Here is a 22,930-nt window from a genome sequence, read left to right as displayed (position 1 = left end):
ACCCACATGAGAGCCTGCACCCCCCAGCCAGAGCCCTCACCCCCCCTGCGCCCCAACCCTCTGACCCAGCCCCAACCCCCTTCTGCTCACTGAACCCTTCAATTCCAGCCCAGAGCATCCTCCTGCACCCCAAATCCCTCATCCCCAGACTAGAGACCGCACCCTCAGCCAGAGCCCCCTTCCACTCTCTGAACTCCTCAGCCCCAGCCTGGAGCCTCCTCCTGTGCCCCAAATCTCTCATCCCGGGCACCACACCAGAGCCTGCACCCACAGCCAGAGCCCGCACCCCAACCCTCTGCCCTAGCCTGGTGAAAATGAGCAATTGAGGGTGTGGAGAGCAAGCAACAGAGAGAGGGGGAATGGAGGGGGGGCTCAGATGAGGGGCAGGGTAAGGGTGTTCAGTTTTATGAGAGTAGAAAGTTGGCAAACCTGGTTGAGACACCTCTGACTGACTGGTAGCAATCTGGTGTTGCAAGTTTCCACAGTGCAATCTCTATGGTCAGTTCAGCCCTCATTTGGGTAAGTTCGGGGCACACATCCAAAAGTTCTGCAGCACCCACTGCTCATAATCCCAAACCTGCATTATGATGCGATCCCATCAGTTGGAGCTTGTTTCTCGGGGCCAGAACTGGCACTCCACCACCTGTAGCTGCTCTAGGATGCCACCAACAAGTTTGAATTGGTGTTGCTATGTCCCACAGCAATTTGTTCTGCATGGAATCAACTCCCTTCTTTTCTTGCAGTTCTGCAAATACTGCAAGATTTGCAAGCCCAGGGTGCACATGTTCATGACAATAACGCAGAGCTGTGCAGGCTCCATGCTTCTGTCAGAGATGGCTGAAAATGAGGAGGGCCACGGGGGTTTGTGGGAGTTAGGAAAAAAGGGGCAAAATTATAATTTTACATATGCAATATGTATAAAATTAGGGGATGGTGAACATTGCATTATGGAAAGTTGATCCCATGATCACAGTCACTCCAGTATGACCCATTTGGGCTGCAGCATGTGTTGCCAAAACTTCCCAAAATACAGTGCAGTGGACGGTGAGGAGTTGCACAGTGGGATACCTATCCATGGTGCACCACACTGTGAATGGATACAAGCACTTCTGGTAAGTACACTCACAGCAGAAAAGGAATCAAGTAGGCATGCACACAAGTGACATACTAACTGTGGTGACTCTATGCTGATGTAACTTGAGTTAACCTAAGTTAGTAGTGTAGATATGGCCTCAGGTATATGAAATGTGGGGGAGAGGTAACAGGAAAAGTATAAGTCTAGGCCAAGATTCTTTCAGGTGTTTAGGCTCCTGCTTTTGTGGAATTAAGCCTACTATACCCTAAAGGCTCAGGAAGAAAGAAGCACATAAAAAGAACCCAATATTTATTTTTGAAAAGATGTCATGACTTGAGGATGTATAACTCATGATTTTTGAATTCTTGTGGTTGTCAAGCTATGTTGGAGTAGTAGACGTGTATTCATAACGTTGTGAAGGCCAAAACTATAATTGGGTTAAAAAGAGAATTAGATAAGTTCCTCAGAATAGGTCCATCAATGGTTATTAGCCAAGATGATCAGGGATGCAACCCAATGTTCTGGGTGTCCCTAAACCTCTGACTGCCAAATGCTGGGAGTGGACAACAGGGGATAGATTACTCAATGATTGTCTGTTCTGTTCATTCCCTCTGATGCACCTGGCATTGGCCACTGTCAGAAGACAGGACACGGGGCTAGATGGACCATTGTTCTGACCCACTGTAGCTGTTCTTATGTTCAGCAAAAATTACAGTAGATTTTTGCCTTTGAGAAGGATTTACTATGAGACAGTGTACTGCTCTTATTGAATACTTGAGAATCAAGTTCTACACACAAAAAGTGACATGAGAAAAAGCACTAAGGGCTGGATTGAGAGGCAAAATAACAGTTGCAAAAGGCAATCACCACTGGTGGATCAAATGAAAACAAAGTTTTGACACTAGGCCAGGAAATCAGTCAAACTGGAAGTCACATAGACTTCAGAATCCAACCGATCCACCACAATAAACTTGTGCCATAAAAATAAAAAGTTAGAATTAAAAATTCCAAATTAAAAATCACAGTAAAAACATAGCAAGTGGTATATGAGAAACACAGATGTCATTGCTAAGATTACTAGCAACTATTTACTTATAAATATTTTCAATAAGTATTAAAATATAAATTAAATAGCACAGTGATATGCATCTGCACAATGATAACAAAGGTAAATGATGAAGTGGAAGAGTATAAGAGTAATAAGAATAACGTTTAAGTAGTAAACAATTAAAAGGAGCAAAACCATACTTAAAATGGACTACAAGGAAAGGAGTTCAATTCAGGGAATCACAGCACTGGAGGAGGGCACTAAGAGGGGATCAGCTAAATGCAAAGAAAAGCAAAGATAGAAGGGATATTGAGGGGGACAGGAGTATAGGAGAAGAAAGTAAGAAGGGCAGGCATGGAGAAAAGCTGAGATTAAAAGACTGAAGGAGACAGAAGGTTGGAAAAAACAGCTGATCAGTAAAGGGCAGAGAAAGTCCAGGCAAAAGTAAAAAGTTCACTGAATGTCCAAAAGCCCCACCTTTGTCTGCTTTTCAGTTGCTCCTAGTGGCTGGAGGCTCTGGATAGTTCTCTTCTGCTACAGTTCCGCCCCCCCACCCCCCCCAAACCATAGGGAAGGGAAAAGGGAGGTACAATTTAGGAACAGTTGGAGCCATGTGTGATTGTAGAGGGACATGGCTAGGATGGAATTAGCTGTCAGTGGATGGTGAAGAAAAGGAAGGGGCTTGAGCTGTAAACTTGGGGCAGGGCTTAGTTTGCTAGAATTTAGCAAGCGTAGGAAGGTGTGCAGGGCATATGATAAAGAGATTTTGTGTAAAGCAGTGTAGCTTTATATTTTCATGAGCTAACTTCACAAGACAGCTTCTAACTAGTAAACGTGGAAGCTAGCAATCAATACTACAAACTGGAAGTTACCACTCACACGGAATTTAATCATAAATTTATCTGACTTGACATTCCTAAATGTTAAAGTAATAAATGAGTGACTGACAGGACTGAAGTAATGAAAGAAGACTCCCTTAAGATAATACTGTAAGACAATGCTTCTAGAATTATATTAATTCCTGCTACACTTGAAACTGTAACTGAAATTATACTTTTAAACTTATTCCTTAAGACAAGCACATGGAGAGATAGCTTAATGCTCCTTTAAGATAAATATTCTAGTTATAGGAAGAGTCTTTTTGGATATGACAGTTATCAAGATGATTTGGTAATACTCACAAAAATGTGTCATTTTACTATATAAAGAAAACCTCTTAGAGGAAATCATAATCCAGCTAAAAGAAACCAGTGTCAATAATATTTATTCATCTCTCAGTTATAAGTAGTAACCTACAGATGTATCTGGTCATGTGCCAATTCCTTGCATTTGTAGGAAACTTGTACTGCAAGACACACGCTTTTAAAATATAATTCTCAAAAAATCAGACTAACTCTAGCCTGGGCTATTGCAACTCACTAGGTACAAACGTTTCAACATTTAAAAAATGCTTTACTCCAGAATGCCAGAGCTCCCCACTTTAGCAACAGAAGTTACCAAGAGCATATCAACTTAGTGCTCCGCTCACTACATAGCTCTTCATAGAATAGTGGAACAAATTTTAAATATTAGTATTAATCTTCAAGGTTTTTCATTAAATTGGCCCACACCACCACCTCAGTTTTGAAAATGATAACCTCTCTTGGCAGCTGTGTTCCCCAAGAACTAAAAAATTGTCCATCTCAGCAGGCAATAAAGCTTTCTTGGCAACCGGTAGAACCCTGCACAGATATAAAATGTGTGTCTGCATCCGATCTGTGATCCGCAAACATGGTCCGCAGATGTAGTTAGTTATCCATGGATTAGCAGGGCTCTAGCAACTGGGCTAGTGCTTTGGAGTTAATTACCAGAAGACAACTAAAAATCTCTCTGTTCTGAATGAAATGTAAAATTCACTTCTTTGACAGCTCTCTCCCAACTGCAACAGAAAAAATAAGAAGATAAAGCAGGAAAGAGGAAAGCAAGAACAGCCATAACAGGAGGGGAGAAAGAAATTAAGACTACCCAGAAGCAGGGTAAAAAATCTCTCTGTTCTGAATGAAATGTAAAATTCACTTCTTTGACAGCTCTCTCCCAACTGCAACAGAAAAAATAAGAAGATAAAGCAGGAAAGAGGAAAGCAAGAACAGCCATAACAGGAGGGGAGAAAGAAATTAAGACTACCCAGAAGCAGGGTAAAAAATTGGAGCACCAGCTTACTGTGATGCTCTTTTGGGAGATGCTCAGTTGTAGCTGCATCCTTCAATGTCAGATAAGATATTACTTGCTCTTAAGACAATAAGACAAGGGAATATCCACAGAGAGTTCAAAATAATTTAGAAATCATGCAATAAATAAGACAGGAAGAATGATTCTGTGTTTAAAACACAGGACTGGTAGTCAGGAGTTCAGGGTTTGGTTTTCAACAGACTTCTGCCCTAGTTTTCCCCATCAGTAAAATAGGGATACTTTCCTGTCCCATACATGTGTTGGGAACAGTAATTAATTGTTTTGGAAGTTCTTTGACATGCTCAAACGTCACAGTAGAAATGTATTAAATGGGGATATCAGGTGATATGATATCTGGCAATGATTTGTGGCACCAGAAATCTGCAAGGATTCCTTCTTCTTCCCTCCCACTCTCCTTTCTTCCCAAACTGCAGTATTTCTGCAAGGGGTTATTTTTAATATCTAGTCTACTTGGCCCTTATATTTCATCATACCAGATTTTCTTTACACATTAAAAGTCAAACATTTTTAGGCAAGTTGCCCCCCCCCCCTTATAACTCTAATTTATAAAGAATGTAGCAATCGGTGATAATTACAAATTTGCAGGCAGGAAAATATTCTATGGATGGGATTGCAGAAATGGATGAGGTGAATGGGAATGGTGTAACAACTGAAATGCATTTAGGCATACAGTTTGGGTGTTAATTTTCTCTCTCAAGCTGAGCAGGGACAGGCCAGGTCCTTACTTGGATAGGAAGCCTCACTGGAGCTTAAGCTGCAGGAAGTAATGCTTTCTCCGATTGTGCTGAACACAGGGCTCAGCACCATGGTACAGTCTTTCAACTGTCAGCTTCTTGGCTTAAACCTGTCTTAGAAAAAGCATTTATCCTACTTGCTACTCCATTCCCCAGTACATGTTACTGCCTGACCAGAACATTTTCCATACCCTTTCTTCACTGAGCTGCTGCTCTACATGTGTTATTACTATATTAGATAATGATGATCTCAAGGGGAGGATGGTAATACTACTTTGTAATTTCTGAAGGCAAAAACCAGTCAGATTTTTTAAAATGAGACATTAAAATACATGGAGAAAAAAGTTCAGTTGACAAATTTTGCTCACCAGTAATTTTCTGTCTCAGAAGAGTAGCGAATAAGACATCACAGTCTGGCAGCTGTCCAAATGTGTTGCGTGTAATCTTTGGTGATCTCAGAGTTCCCAGTGGGAAGGTTTCTCTGAAGAAATCTCCACCATAATTGCCAACTCTTTTTATACTCTCAGCAGAGTAGTGTCAAGAGAGACTACATTTTCCTCATATTTCAGAACAATATTGGCGGGGTATCTTGCACTTCTACATACTGGATTTGATTCTGTGGATACTAGAAGTTTCAGTTTCTGAGACTATCAATCTGGCAACTTTCACAATCACTGCATTCAATTTTATCTTGAATTTAATGTTATTTCTTCATTGTAGGTACATGTAGATGTGATGGTGGCAGACTAGGTCATGCTAGGATGTAGAATCAATTCACTTGTGTATTAGTGCAGATCAAAGTAATGTTCAGTTGTGTAAGAGTGTATTGTGTATTTAAACTTCATGAATGGGATGTTATTTGCATGTTTTCACTTATCTGTTCCTGTAATAATGTAATAGCAAACATTTACCTTATGTATACTCCTGTAACTAAACAACCCATCAAAGAAATCTTGTGAAACACTAGGTAAGGTCTTAAACATGGAATGCTAATTTCAAAGCAAGTGGCCATTATATATCATGGTCAGAGGTCAAAAGACTAGGTGCATTCCTCACTCACCGTCATCAAAGGAAAAGCCCATGTGGGTAGAGACTCTGTCAGCTTGCTTTCTATATGAAGAAACTATAAATATGGATTCAAAGAAATCTCTGACTGGACTGTTCCAGGGAAGTGTTTCAGATACAAACCAGAGTTCCCCAGAGACTATCTGGGTACTCTGAAAGACTTCTGGGAAACTGGCAGTTTATTACATCATTAACATCTTATGAAATTGCAAACCGTGACTCCTCTGTTAATATATTTTACCTGCTTTAACCTCTCAATAACTCATTTCCTATTCTTAGCTAATAAACTTATAGTTAGTTTCCTACGGAATTGGCTGCCAGAGTTGTCTTTGGTGTAAGATCTGGAGTGCCAATTGATCTAGGGTAAGTGGCTAGTCTCTTGGGATGTGGTGTGATTTTTTGTTTTAATAATCTTTTACCACAAAGTTCAGTTTGTCTGGGTGGCAAAATACCATGAAGTCACAGACTGTCCCCTAAGACTTTCCAGGCTATGACTGGTATAGTGATCCAGGAGTTTACATTTGTTACCAGCATAGTGAAATCTAATTATAGAACACACCACCATCTTGGGAAATCTGCCCTGTTTTCTGGCAGTCTGTCCTGAGATAGGCACTCACAGTTGTGAGCCACGCCAGACAGTGTGACAGAAGGTTCTACAAAGTAATCATTCACTGCAACCACAAGAATGATAAGTAAAAGTCCCAAACGGTGTTTTGGTGTCAGAAGGTTTCCCCTCTTTCTGACTCCCCATTTGAACCTACCACAACATTCAAATAAACAGGAATGTTAGAAATCCTTAAAGACTAAGCAAATCAGTTACTGATAACTCTCATTACATTGGGAACATGGAGTTTAAGTTAAGAATGATTAAATAGTTGGTGTGCAACAAACAATTACATATTGTTCGTAATGTTGGGGAAAAAAGAGGTGGTGGTAAGTGAGAAAAGGAAGAGGGGATAATTCCAGATCCACATCTTGGAGATGCAGCTTTACTGGTAAAACATTTTTTAAACTTCTGCAATACCTATATGGAACTCCTGAAATTGAACCAGCTATTTCGTAGTAAGACTAGGGATGTGGGAGAGACACCAATTAGAGAGACCACTATGACCAAAACTCATGGCTTCAGGCCATGAGTATCAATCCTTTAATACCTAATGAAAGAATCACAGTAGATTGTAGCTTCATATTTCCAGCAAGATAAGGCAGGGGGAGGGGGGCAGGGAGGCAGGATGAGTTAATGCTAGCCAGATAAGGGTGAAAATTTACAAATCTAAGCTGTCTAGGGAAAATAATAGTGAGAAAGTTGATCATTTAATAAGTGGAGATGAAATTGATGCAAATGGCTAATATTACTTCTAAAAATAATGATCAATAAAGAAAATATATAAAACTGATTAAATAGGAAAGAAAACCCTGTTATTGATAAAGAGATAAGGAATACTTGGAACATTTGACCATATACAAATTAGCTACTCTGGAAAATATGGACCCTACAGTATTAACAGAATTAGTTAATGAACTTACTCTATATACGATTGACCATTATTTTCTGAAATGAAATTCAGATAACTGGGAAGTTTCAAAAGATTAGGAAAAAAACAAATGAAGTTTTCAAAAAAATAAAAAGGAAAAAAGTGATCCTCGAAATCCATATATTGAATTTCTATTCCTAGCAATGGAACAAATGGGCACAAATTCATGAAATAACTACAGAATAACAGGACCACAAACAGTAAGTAGAAATTCACACATAGTACATTGAGGAATTCCAAACACCAGAAAGGAAAAAGAAAGAATTCAAAAGAACCGAGACAAATTAGAAACATGGACAGAAAAATAATTCAATTGGAAAAATACTAGCTAACTCAATTCAATGCACAAACATACAGGGACTGGAAACTTGGAAAGCAGTAATGCTGAAGACCTAAGAATGATAATGGATCGAAAGTTAGACTTGAACAGGCAAGTACAATTTGGCTGTAAAAAAATCCAATGCAGTTTGCCCACACAAAAAGGATCATTCCGCAGAGCAAGGAAGTAGCATTTTTTCTCCATACTGGCTCTGGTGAGACTTTACCTAGTATATTATGTTCAGAAGAGCGGAGCAACAAAATGACCTTCTGCTGTTTTCTGTATAATCAGGATGGATAAAAATCAATGATTAAAAAAAATCAGATTTTTTATTTAAATTGGATTTTTTGATAAAATGCTTTTTGAGGAAAAAAACCCTATCTAAAGGAAGATACATTATAGCTCAAAGATATCTCATCATGGAATAGGGATTATAAATTCTAATTCTATAGTATGAGAATATATGTATGTAATGTTTAAGAAAAGTTTTGTAAATGAGTTCCAATAGTTCATGGATTAGGGACCCAATCTTATGAGGTTCCAGGGGCTTCTGTATAGATTTAGGTTCATCTTTCTATCTACCCAATGGTACTCAGTGCTCAGTAGAAGATACCATCAGAGATGCTTAGTTTTGCAGTTCTCAAACTGTGGATTTGTGTCTCCAGAGATAACATGCTTGTTAACAGCAAAAATGTTTTTAAATAAATAAAATATAGAGAGGTGAGAAGTCACAGACCTCAACCCTATTGTACCCCCGGCAAATTTGTGTACAGAGTCAATCCCTTACCTCTCTCTAAAAGTGCAGTTTCAAAAAGTTCAATGAATAGAAGATTATTGGGGGTGGAACAGATCTGGAAAAGGAAGTCGTCTGGAGATAAATGTGAGAAGGGAGGGACAGGCAGTAGAAACAAAAGTGAAACTTTGAGCAGCATATTCCAGAAGTCTTGAGGTCTTTCTGAGTGTAGCCTTCATTGATTTGAGATCTACTATACCATTCTCTCACTAGAAGGGAAAACCTACAATGGCAGCAGACCGTAAAAGAGATCCAGTTTGGGAATAAGAACCAAGAAATATATGTTTGTTGATGATGTTTTAAAGAAAGTCACACCAGTGAACTGGTGGAAGTCACTTAAGCACTTGGATTCAGAGACTATTGAAGTGATAATCTCACTTTTAACAGCAGTAGCCTCTTCTGCCAGTGTAAGAAAGAATATTTTCTTCCTTTGGACTAATTCATTTCAAATTGAGAAATTGTTTGGGACCTGAAGAAGCAGGAAAGCTTGTTTTTCTTTTCCAGATTATGAACAAACAGGAAAATAAAGGTGAAGACGACTGAGTTAGCTGCATAAGTCCATATTTTAAGTTTCTCATGTTGACCTGGCTGACAGTCTATTTAATTTTTTTTAAAAATATTTCATGTAACTATTTTAGTCAAAAACAATTTTAATCAAAACCTGATTTTAGAAAACTTGAATGTTTAACTAAATTCAAAAATTCATATGCTTGTTTTGTTAAAATATTATATGTTTGCTGTTGAAGGAAAAAAATCCAGAATACATAATGTTGTTGTTTTAGTTAAATAAAACAATTTAAAATGTCTGTCTGGTAATGTTCTCCTCCTAATACAGCATGGCAAAAAAAATCCTCCAAATATTAATGATTAACCTGTTGAACTGGAGATAGTTCACCTCCCAATGACTTCATAAATATCTGCTTCAATTATCTTTGGTAAATGAAATAACCATACAATCATTCATTTTCTGATTAGTTGTAAAACTAATCTAAAAAGTTTTCAAAGTAAATCACTTAAAAATGTATAGTGTGAACCTTCTAAAAATGGAACGTACATCTCTGAGTTGTGAAGAATATGTATTAAGGTTATAACACCCAACAAGAATGCATTTTTATGTAGTGAAATCGAGTCTTCCTGACTAGTGATGTAAATCAAATCCACCCTGTCTATAATCCATGTGTATTTGCTGTCAACTAACATTGGAACAATACAACTTCTAAAGCCTAAATAAAAAAACCTACCTGACCAAATGTGTGCATGCCACATATGAAAATATAGGGTTGAACCATTTAAAAAGTCTGTAAAGGCTTTCCCAAGAACATAGGCATGAAAGATAAATGTATCTGTATTCCATATTAAGCGATTTCAAAACAAGATTTGTGCCAGGATTAAAAGGTACATTTAAACCACACGGTCATTATGTACTTTTTGAATACACACAGTAGTGCAAATATTTACAGGTTCAGTTAGTTTAAAAGTTTAAGCCACACAGAAAACTGAAATTCAGGTCCAACATTATCTTCGATTAAAACTTTCTACTGTATTTTTTAATCACAGACAGTATATAGAGTCTTACAGTCAAATTTTGCCTTGTTTCACCTTTTGTAATTTATATGACGTTGGTAGGTAACTCAGGGCAGAATTTATAAATCAATATTTAAAATTGGCAAACACCTGGGACTTCAAGTGCTTAGTGTTCAATACATCTCTAATAATTATCTGTATAGTATTTTTAAAAGTCATGTGATTGTATAATCTGACTCTTTCATTTGCACAAAGTTTTCTGTTTGCATTTAATAAAATAAAATCATAGCAAAAGTAATGTTTGTCTTAACTGGCATGAATAGTTTAAAATTAATAGTAGCCTCTTATACTGAATCTGCTAGGAAAGGTTTTTCCTCAGAGACTACAAAAAGCTGGAAGTACTTTTTTTGCTCACTTAGCTCTTACACTGAATCTTTCTATATTAAATAGCAACAGCCCACATAGGGGCCAAAAATTTCAACTTTGGGTATCTAAAATCAGGCTCCAAAAATCAATACTTAGATACAGTACCTTAATAAAAGTGGCTGGATTTTCAGAAGGGTTGAGCACTCTCAAATCCCAAACTAAGTCATTTTTGCACTAGTATGAACAAGTGAAAATAGGTCATCATGAAAGGCACTCTGCCTTCACAATCAGTTTTTGCACTACAGTTGTCATCAATAATTACTTTATATTACAGTAGTACCTTTACTAGCTGTTTTGTGTCACTGGCAACAGAAAGTCAACTTTACAAAAAAAAGAGATAACATACAGCTGTTCACAGTAACTTCATTTGACTAACTGAATATACAAGTTTTTTCAATCCCCATCAGACGGAATATGACAATCATTAGTTATCTGAGTACTTTGTAACACTAGATTACATGAAATGTATTTAAGACAGCAGAATTATGTAATTTATTTTTTCCCCAAAAAAAAATGTTGTTCTGATTTTACATAACAGCAGAGTGCTTTTGGATTCCTCTAATACTCCATGCAATGTTCTGCATACACAAGTCCATGTATTTATATAAAAAGGTTGTGTTTAGGTATTTATTTGAGAATACACAATCTTGTTTCTGTTTCTTGCAACACTTACAAACTGCTTTTCCATCTGGAGTTGGGAGACTTTTCATTTACTGTTAAGGAAAAAAAAAAAGTAAAGTAAAACTAACCAAGTTAGTCACTCAAAGCTATCATTGTTGGGTCTAAATATACACTGTTTTTTGCTATGGAAAAGGAAAATATTAGCAAAATGAAGTAACTCAGGAAGCTTAATTCTAACCTCAGACACATGAAGTTGTCACACCATATATCTTAAAATCCATTTGTGCATGCATACTAGGAGATTTTATTTTAAAGCCACAATGCCGTCCACCTGAATACTGAAGGTTAAGGTTAAGTGTTTGATTTACTGGAGGTTGTTAAACATTCACAAATTGGCTAACTATAACAAAACCAGACTTCTAGGGATATAAACCATATTAAGAACAAATTTTAATGAATATAATTATAAAACTTAAAGGAAAACATACTGGAATTTCTGAATATTAAGAATCTTTGGGCAACAGAACATGTGCCAAATTACTGTTCTAGTTTTCATAACAATGGAACAAAATATGCTAGACATATTCAGTGCTGCACATTAAAAAGAGGTTTCTTTGGACAAATATTTTGTGAAAGTTAGAAGAAACTTTCATTTGACTGCAGCTACTATTTCCTAAGAACGACCAAAATTTGAAATACGGTACCCCAAACTGTATTAAAAAATGGCTTTGTACCAAAACAAAGTCAAAGGTCAATGATCAGTGGTATGAGTATGCAAGGACTTGTATAGCACTCATTCAGGACCAATAATATGTATTTTTCTTAATATAAATCCTTAAACTGAACTGAAATATTGACAAAGGTATAGTGCTGTCATGTGTATCACAAATCTAAGGTCTATTTAGAACTTACAAAGTTAATACTTGCATCAAAGTGTACAAATCAGCAAGCAAAAAACCACAGTTCTTACATTTTCAACTTTACTCCCCCCTTCAACCTCCCACAAGAATACTCAATATGGATAAGGGATTTGAAAACATCTTTTTCATTCTTCCAAAGAAGGTGGAAAATGTAAATTAATTCTATATGCATCAAAAGTAACATACTGAAGAAAGAGTCACAAGAATTATTCTAGCCAGCATTTGGTACAACCCATAATTGTTAAGGCTGCCAAACAATTTTAGATGCTCATTTCTTTCTGAAGCATAGACTTTTTTGACTGAAGCTCAGTGTCCCTGGTCGCTTATCAAAAGGTGAATTTTTATGGTTCTAAGAAGTGTGAAAAAATTCTTACTTGGAAAAAAATTGTCTTTAACAACTTTTGATTGTTTGAAAGATACACTGAGCATGCACAACAGAACATATTAAATTGACAGATGTACATTTAAAATGATTTATTGTGCATATGTGCACAGCTTATTAATGGGCAAGTTGCGGCTCCTCCTAGGAGAGGAAAAGGAACCCTCTACTCATCTAGTCTTTGGGTATTTGCACAAGCCCCAGAAAATATCCTGTTAATTGTGCTACCTCAGCTGAGGCTTTGGGGGTGGGGAAGGGAGGGACTTGTTAGTAGGTCAACAGCACATAAGGCCCAAGGAGTCTTACTCAGCCAAGTTTGTAAAGTGTCCAGGACCTATCTTCAGTGTGCTTGCTAGTGTCCAGCAGTGGATAGGAGAACACATGCTACACCATTTAAAAGGTGTAGTGAGCTCAAGGGATCATAATGTTGCCCTACTGCAGTGGTTCTCAAGCTTTTGTACTGGTGACCCCTTTCTCGCTGCATGCCTCTGAGTGCGACCACCCCTTATAAATTAAAAAAAAACTTTTTTTTATATTTAACACCATTATAAATGCTGGAGGCAAAGTGGGGTTTGGGGTGGAGGCTGACAGCTTGCAACCCCCTGACGGGTCCCGATCCCCAGTTTGAGAACCCCTGCCCTACTGCATTCTGCTTGCATCTCTCTTATGCACAAAATATGGTTCATAGTACTACCTCCTCAGCCCCTACAGTTATGGCACCAAAGCAACGATTGTGCTTGAAGACATGATTTAGACTTAAGTGCTTCCTTTTTAAAAATTCTATCTTCAGATGTTTTAACTTAAAATGATACCAAAACTATTTCTTCAAATTTTATCTATCACTTTAAAAAATCCAAATGTGAAGAAAATTGGGCTAAATGCCTTTACTTAAAACTCAGCAAACCCTGATAGCTTATTCACTTGGACACATTTATATTTTTATATACTGGTACATATGCTTGTTAGCCTTTGGCTAACGCCTGTTCAAGTGCCTAGTTTTCTAAAGACATTGATAACGACTACTTGGCCTTTTCTTACTGGGTCTTATTACAGAACTGGGACATTTTCTTGACCATTTTAAAACAACTTGAAAGTAATATGCAAAAAACCCTAAATTAATACAATATTAAGGTTGCAGTTAATTACTATAAAGTCAGGAAATGTAAAAGATAAGGTTACACAATTTTTAACTCTGCCCCCAGTAACATATGCCTAAAAAAAGTCATTAGTTATGTAATCACAGCTGATCTAAACTTTTAGAAAAAGATTAGAAAAAGATTAGAAAATGTATCTGAGAAACTGCATGTGATGACAAATACTATTGTAATGTGTATGTTCTTTAATTCTGATCTCTTGAATGTATGCATTATGATAGTATTTGTCGTCACAGGCACCTTCTCAAAGATATTATATGATCTTTTCCAGAACTTTAGATATCCTTAATGTTAAATCATCTTAGTTTTTAATTTAATTCTACTTTAAATTGTCTGAGTGACTACTAATACTACAAAAATTGTATGAAAAACTATCCATGTGTGATTTCCAGGAAATAATTTAACAAAATATTCTTAAGAAATAATTTATAAAAAGAAAAAAACTTACACACTTTTCCTTCTTTTTCTAATTTCCTTAAGTGAAGGGTGAGGTTATTTTCTGCTGCTTTAAGTAAATTTTCAGGAGTTTCCTAAATAGAAATACAATGAATATATAGTCATGCCATATCTGCTAATAATTTTTCTTTTTTGATTTTCCTTTTCCTTTTATGTTCAACTTCCCACCAGCAGTGGCAAAGAATTGAAATAAGTCATACAACTTAAATCTCCAGTTTAAATAATATATTTTCCCCCCTCATTTTTTTCATTATGTACTAATTAAGGATAGCATGTGCTTAAGTGCTGTTGTGAATTGGGCCTCTACTGGGATGTTAGTGTGGCTAGAAAATTTTCTTTAGATTTTACTGACAGCTTCATAAATGTGGTTCCCTCCCTCTCTCTGCGCTAGAAAACTTACTTTTCGAAGGTTATTACTCCTAGTTTGCGACAATATTTGCAAAGCTATTGAAAAAGTCACAGCATTGAAAAAAGTTAATTTTGCTAATGCAAGCTATATAAACTCAAATTTCATGACAAAAGAGTTTCAGAATGATAAAGCCCGTCATGCAATTTCCCCATGTTCTTTCCCGGCCAACTTTATGCCCAAATTTGACAATGTATTACAAATAAACCATTTCGAACATTAGTATTTGGCCAAATACGAAGCTCAACATAAGAACGGCCACATTGGATCAAAGGTCTATCTAGCCCAGTACCCGGTCTTCTGACAGTGGCCAATGCCAGGTGCTCCAAAGAGAATGAACAGAACAGGTCATCATCAAGTGATCCATCCCCTCTCTCCCATTCCCAGCTTCTGGCAAACAGAGGCTAGGTAAACCATCCCTGCCCATCCTGGCTAATAGCCATCGATGGACCTATCCTCCATGAACTTATCTAGCTCTTTTTTGAATCCTGTTATAGTCTTGGCCTTCACAACATCCTCTGGCAAGTAGTTCCACACGTTGACTGTGCATTGTATGAAAAAATACTTCCTTCTGTTTGTTTTAAACCTGCTGCCTATTAATTTCATTTGGTGATGCCTAGTTCTTGTGGTATGAGGAGTAAATAACACTTCCTTATTTACTTTCTCCACACCAGTCATGATTTTATAGATCTCTATCATATCCTCCCTTAGTCGTCTCTTTTCCAAGCTCAAAGTCCCACTCCTATTAATCTCTCCTCATATGGAAGCTGTTTCATACCCCTACTCATTTTTGTTGCCCTTTCCTGAATCTTTTCCAATTCCAATATATCTTTTTTGAGATGGGGCGACCACATCTGCATGCAGTATTCAAGATGTGGGTGTACCATGGATTTATATAGAGGCAATATGACAGCAGACAGTTGTACATCAAATTCCCTTTCCACGCCTCAAGGTTTTTTCCACAGTTGCCAGCATTTCTTAAAATTTGAGGGGAATTTTCCCAAATATGCTATGGATCTGGAAGTTAGAGATCTTGTGGGATCTAAATGGCAAATTGTCTTGTTGTTGTCTTGGCAAATTGTCAGTTATTTTTAAAATAAATATCAGAGATGCAAAACAGTTATCTCCATATTAAAAACTTAGAAGTGTCATTGTAAAAATTATTATAAATTAGTGATTGGAGAACCTCAGAATGTTTGTGATTCTGATAAGCATCACAGCTTCTGGATGCTTACCTGAAGTAATGGAGCCTCTTCTTGAAACCACCTCTCCTCATATAACTGTTCCTCTCACAACAGCCTATACCTGTCTTCAAAGGGGGGCGGGGGGGGGGATTTAAAATTCAGAGTACGTTACCCAGGCCTGTCCCCATACCTCTCTGAAATTACATGGGGGACCCACCTCTCCCAAATTTTCTACCCCTTGATATCATTATCCCCCACCGTCCAGTTCCCCTGCTCCTCTGATTAATCCCCCCTTACCACTTACCTCAATGTGTAGGGGGAGGGAGCTACTGGCTCCCTTCCCTGGCTCTGAGCTAGTTTCCACTCTGCACAAAAATCATCAGCCTAGAGTAGCTGCTCAGACAGACAATAGGTAGCAGTCTCTGCCTGATCTGTATGAGAGGTCAGCATTACAGAAAAATCCCTCCTAGGCTGCAGTAGTTCCCAGTCTCCAGGACACAGACTGGAACTTGAAACACCTGAGATGCATTTCCAAAACCCTTTGTAAATCTGTCCAGGATGTTTACAGCCCATGTCCGATTAGGATGGTTGGCCGCTATCTTTTGCCCTCCCTGCATCTTGCGCTTTCCCTTCAGCCCAGCTCAGTGAGTAAGTTTTTTCCTGTAAGCAACACCATGAAAGAATTCTCTATACTGCATGCCCTACACTCTGAGAATTACCATAAAGAGAGGAAGGGTAAGCAGAGAGACTAGCATCTTTAGGGCTCTGTCTGATGATCAATAAATAGGCTTTTGAGTGTACAGACTGTTTTATCTTTAAGTCACAGGATCCAGCTCTTGTTGCCCCATGGCAAGCAGTCAGAACACAGGGTTTCTAGCAGTTTTTAGCCTGCACCTTCCTGAAGCCTGTGGGAGCATGCAACTACAAGTTCTCAAATACCTTGCAGGAGACGCCAATCCTGGACATAAATATGTTTAGTTATTGTCTGACATTGTTCATTCTGATCTATTTTATAACTACAAACTTTCTTGATACTCATGAGGAACGTGTGATTACTAGGCTTAAAAATAATTATGAAAGGTAGAAGTTAATAAAAATAATTTAAGCCCAGATTCAGTAAAGCACTTAAGTTGCGAGACTACTTACATGCTTATAGTCATGTGTGCACTTTGCTACATTAGTCCTTTACTGCACATGACTAGACCAGAAAAAGTGCCAAATGTGGCTCTGCTTAACTATGAAGCTGCCTAAAAGGCCACATACAAACACATAACATGTTGAATTTATTTAATTGAAAATTAAGGTTGTGTTCTTCAGTTCAATTTAATAACATTTTAACTATAATTACCTTGTATACAATCTTTACAAGTTCCATTGATGTAAATGATTTTCCAGCATTCTCCTGCAAAACATTTAGGATTTGTTGTTCACGTGCATTTCGGTGAGAAATGTATCCTTGAATTTTAGCACGTGCATCTTGCACTACTGGGCCATGTCCTAAATTCAAACACAATTACAAGAGTTTTTTCATATAAGAAACAGAATATTTTAAACAACTTATTTAATAATTTGCTCACAAATATCCTCTCACTTTGGTAAAAAGCTCTGATAAGCCTACAAATCCTATGGAAGCAGCAGCATCCCTGTACTTCCCACCCTGCCAGTTAGGGTTGCCAATGTGGAAATATTTAAAAAAACAGACACTCCAGCTGGAATGCGGGAACCTCCCCTACCCGGTCTCTTCCTCACCCCTGCCCAGCCTATTCTCCCTAAAGCCACACCCCACCTCTTCTTCTGAGGTCCTGCCCCCATCCACTCCTCTTCCCCCTCCCTCCCGTCACTCACTGCTTTTCCCCTCCCATCTCCACCCAAGTCAGGAGGGACTTGCCTGTGGAACCAGGGCTGGGAGCTGCAGCTGCCCAATGAAGGTAGGAGGCAGCCCTTGCTGAGTAGGGGTTGGAGTGAGTGATGACACAGCGCCTCCCCCGCTCACAATAACCGGACTTTGGATGTCCGGTCAGTAGATCTGAACGGACACTGTCAGGTCCCCAAAGTCCGGTCGAAAACCAGGCACCTGGCCACCCGACTGCCAGTATATCTTTGATTCTCCATTACAGTGTGTTTTAGACACACTGTAGACCACAGGGTTATCAATAGAATCATTGCCAAGTTTCACTTTACAGGCTGTAGTGTATGTACACAGGTTAAAAGGCTAGAACATGGGAAAGAAGAAAGAGCAGAGAGAACAACAGACCTGGAAAGATTTGAGGGGGAAAGGACAACACAATAGGAAAAAAGTGGATGCTGCTCTGGCCTGTTTTTTTTTTTTTTTTTTTTTTTTTTAAAACACAATGAATATTTTTCAGAGGCATGATAAAAAGACATCAATAAAAAAAACTGGAATTTGATAGAGCAAGAATAAAGAACTGTCAAGAAAGGTAATATACTGTCCATTTAAAATTTGATTAAATTTGGCATAAAATGTATTTTGGACACATTAAGACAAATTGCAAATAGTGGAATTATAGAAGTGCTTTGAAACCAAAGTAGAAAAAGGGATCATCATTTTTATCTATGAAGCAGTGAACTTTGAGGAATCTGTGGTATTGCCCTGATGATATAAAATACTAAAAGTTTAATTGTTTTGGTTTGTACAATACACACATGAATATATGCAAACATAATTTGAACGATGCCTTCTTTCTGGAGAAATCAATTGCCAATATGTAGGGAAATTCTTAGAGTTTTTTGTGGCAAGAGGCAGATAAATCACGTACTGTATATTGTACAGAACTGAGATACACACATACATAATAGTTGCTAACATAGTTAAGGCTGCAACTCGGGTTCTTTTATAAGATTAAAATTATTGGGGTGCTCAGAATTAAACAGTTTCTTTTGAAGTTCTTTTGGGCTCTACATTTTTGGAATTATTCTCCAGCTATAGTTGTATTTTTGAGACAGTTAAGTAAATTGCTCAAACCAAGTTTTAGTTCTAGGACTTCAAAAACGAAGAAACATTTTTGGAAATTATGACTAAGCGCCATGACTTTTCAGTTCCTTATAATTTAAAATTGACTTACTTTTCACTCTCTTCCCCAAGTCCTTCTGAAATCAGTGTCCTAGGAGGTACTGGGGCTGATGTAGTGCAAAGTGCCTGACAATCCAAAGACTAGGAGCCTAATTCTTCACTGTCTGGCACTCTGTAGTAATTGACACTGTGCAAAGTGGGTGCAAAATGCTGTCATATCACAATGGTAGCATTTATACTTGGTGTGCATGTGTGGTCCATGGGTCCCAGACTCATTTTGTCTCAGAAGTGGCAGTTTGGAACAAAAGAACTGGCCCTCTTCAGTGCTTGACGCATACATGATAAAGACTACCATAAAAGGAGTCCATGCTAAGATAATAAGTCTTGTAGGGAGTATGGGGAGAGTTTAAGCCCGACAGGCAACTAGGTGGAACTTGTAAGTTTGGCAGAAATTGATTAAGTCTTTTCAGCACAAAAAGTTTATGTACATTAAACTTTATATATTGATTTCAGCACATACAGACCTATGCATTTAATACTATGCAGTGAAGCCTATTTTATGCACATAAAACTTTTAGTTGAAATATGTGTGTGCTTTCAGTATATTACTTTTAGAAGTAAAATTCCAAGACAAAAAGTATCCTTATGTTGAAGTTCATTTTGCTTGACAAAACAAACAAATATAACATACTAATGATGTTAATGTTAAAAAAGTTAGTAAAAAGTGTACTTTAAAAAAAAGGAAATGATCAGTTAAGGTACAGTGAATAGAGACTGTAATACAGTAATTGTTCATTCTCAAAGCCTACAGTGGTGAAAAGTCACATTAAACATTCCAAAACAAACCTTAGTTCTGAATCACAAGATATAGTTATCAACAAACCTATCATTTCAATTTGAAAAAAGATTTAACACACTCCACCTCCAGTGAGCTAGAGATCTAATGTTTGGATATGAAAATGGAACCAAAATTTTGCAAAGTTCAGGAAGGTTCACACATCCTGCACACCAGGTCATCTCCAGCAACCACGTACATGTACACTTTTCTGTCTATGACACTGGGTCAAAATTGAAAAATTTGGACCCTAATCTGGATATAAACCTGTCCCAACTTTTGCGAGCACTCAGATTTATAGTTGGTTTGAGCTCTTTTCCATTTGAACACAAACACCCCCATCAATAAATCTATTAAGTGACTTGCAAAAAAATTACAAATACATTTCTAGATCTATTCCATATGTGTATTTTAATGGAAGTATTTTAATGTTTTAATAGTTTAGACCTTATGCAAACACTGGTTTGTATCACCCTAGATACCCATATGTATCCCATCATCATAGCACTAGGGTGCATCACAACAATGAAGGAATCTATTTTCGTAACACTCCTTGGAAGTAGTATTATTACTCATATATTACAGAGGAGAAATTTAGGCAGAGAGAGAAGTGACATTCTCAAGTCACACAGCAAGTTTGTGACAGAAGTAGGAATTGACCACAAATCCTAAATCAGAGGATTAACCACAAGGCCATTCTTCCTCCCCCATTTAATACTGTTAAGGAACTAAAACATTTGTCAACTTTTATTACTTAACAGGAGAAATTCTGCTCTCCTCATGTGATACTCCGAAACCTTAGAAAAAAATTACACTTTATTAATTTTCTTTATAAAACTGTGAAGCTCCAAGTGGGCTTTCTACCTTACAGCAGAAGAGTGGATGGTGTTCTCATATGGTATAGGTGCTTAAATGTGAAATTTGTGGTCATGGCTACAATGAGAAGTTGGAATGATAGAGTCTTTGTTCTGTATTTGGAGGGCTAAAATTGAGATCTTGATGGCAGTCAATATTGGAAAAATCTATGTTGTTAAGTGGGAGACTATCCGAATTTCTGAATATTAGTTGAGGCTGTCCAGGACTATATGGACAGAATTAAAGTTGGTTTTTTAAATACAAAATGTGATACTATACAATTGTACATTTATTTAAGAGACTGCAAGAACTGTGAGTGTATTAGTATATAACATTTTGGTAATGGTTAATTTTCATCGTTTTAAATTCTTCATTTTAGGGAGTCTAAGTTCAAATATTCCTTGGAACATATTAACTTTAATACTGTTTAGCACCTTAAAATTAAGAAAGATTTGTCTGTTGATAATGGACATTCAATTTTTAAAGTACTCACACTTCCTAGCAGAAAAGCTGTATGAATAGAGAAGTGAGAGAGCCCTCTGGTGGCCAAAGTATCAGTTCCCAGGGAGATTTATAAAACACTAACAGTGGATAGGTTCTATTGTATATTCAATTCAAAAAACTAATGTTAAATATAAAAAGTTATATGGAAAAAACAAAAAAAAAAACCTCATCCATATAAAGACATTCACACCAGGCAAATGGTCATGTTGTTGCAATGAATCATGGCCTCCTCCTAGATTTAATTCAGAGTTCAGATGGAATAAGAGAAGCCTCAGGAGAGAGAGAGAGTGTGTATGGGGGAGAGAGTTGCGTGACAGAGGAAAAGGAAAGGTGGAGAATAAGGCTGTCAAACAGAAAGGATTCTCAGCATGAATAAAACTGAACACAAATCAAAAAAGTTACTATAATAAATTTACCAATTTTAATACAGTCAATAGTGGTAATAGAAAACTGCTCTCTGATTCAGGAATAACTATTGTTTATGGAAGTGCACAAATATTTTATTAAACATGGTTAAGGAAATAAAATTAGTTCCAATTCAAAATGCTGTACCAGGATACCTATGGCCATCAGCCCCTGAAAATGCACAATATCCTATTGCTTTATTAGAATCTTAATTAGTGTATGTATTTGTCTATTGCCAGCAGCGTGTTAGGTGCTTTAGATAAGCAGAAACACAAGCTTCCTGCCTTAAAGAATTTGTAATCTAGATGGATAATAAAACAGAGAGGGGGATAAGAGAAAGAGAATTGTGACGAAAAGGTGGAATTTAACACATACTTTTGGCATGAGGAAAGCTAAACAAAGAAGAGGAACATGGTTTGTAGACCTTACACGGAAGGCAGTGTGGCCTAGTGGATAAGGTATTGGACTGTGATTCAGAGCACCTGGAATCTAATTTTCAGCTTTACCACTGGTTAGCTTGGGCAGGTCAGTTTACTTCCCCCATCTGTAAAATGGGAATAATGATCTTACCTCTAGGGTAATGTGCTTTAAGATCTACAGATGAAAAATTATATCTTTTGGAAATAGTACATTTTAACAAAGAACATAGAATATCAGGGTTGGAAGGGACCTCAGGAAGTCATCTAGTCCAACCCCCTGCTCAAAGTAGGACCAATCCCCAATTTTTGCCCCAGATCCCTAAATGACCACCTCAAGGATTGAACTCACAACCCTGGGTTTAGCAGACCAATGCTCAAACCACTGAGCTATCCCTCCCCCCAAATGAAGAAAGAGTGGAGGTATGGTAGACTAAATCAAGGAAACTACTCATAGAAGGTTCACGTTATGAAGGCCAAGATACTAACTGGGTTCAAAAGAGAACTAGGTAAGTTCAATGCTATTAGCCAGAATAGGCAGGAATGGTGTCCCTAGCTTCTGTTTGCCAGAAGATGGGAATGGGTAACCGGGGATGAATCATTTGATTACCTCTTCTATTCATTCCCTCTGAAGCACCTGGTATTGGCCACCGTCGGAAGACAGGATACTGGGCTAGATGTCCATTGATCTGACCCAGCATGGCCGTTCTCATGAAGAAGGCAGAAACAAGAGTTTGAAGTTATTTAATCATGAAAAATGCAGGGTGTGGGGAAGGGAATGAAAAGAGAAGATGGAAAACGTAGGCAGGAGCCAGGATATGCAATCTTGAAAGAGAATAAGGAACTTAAATCTTACTGTCACATAGTAAGTTTTAAATTCAGTCTTGCCAAAAAGAGGCATAATTTTATATGAAAATTAAATGTTTTCCAAGATTAAAAAAGAAAAGTCAAGGAGATTGAATAAATTAGAGGATAATTAATGGAATATGGAGTTTGACCTCTTGGTCACTGGATCA

At 37.5% G+C, this 22,930-nt stretch overlaps 1 protein-coding gene across 1 annotated transcript in view; it reads right to left on the bottom strand.

Moving 5' to 3' along the window:
* The window catches only part of LACTB2 (lactamase beta 2), a 32,849-nt gene that overhangs the window by 2,888 nt on the left and 7,031 nt on the right, over nt 1-22,930 (bottom strand). The window contains exons 5-7 of the mRNA XM_084621603.1: nt 17,217-17,365; nt 14,271-14,352; nt 11,422-11,461 (exon numbers count right to left, since the gene is read on the bottom strand). Of these exons, the coding sequence (XP_084477729.1) occupies nt 11,422-11,461; nt 14,271-14,352; nt 17,217-17,365 (271 nt within the window). The remainder of the gene's footprint in view (nt 1-11,421; nt 11,462-14,270; nt 14,353-17,216; nt 17,366-22,930) is intronic.

This window comes from Lepidochelys olivacea, assembly GCF_965140295.1.
Source record: "Lepidochelys olivacea isolate rLepOli2 genome assembly, chromosome: 2".
In the NCBI taxonomy this organism is placed as follows: domain Eukaryota; kingdom Metazoa; phylum Chordata; order Testudines; family Cheloniidae; genus Lepidochelys; species Lepidochelys olivacea.
This window is presented reverse-complemented; position numbering and strand designations above follow the sequence as displayed.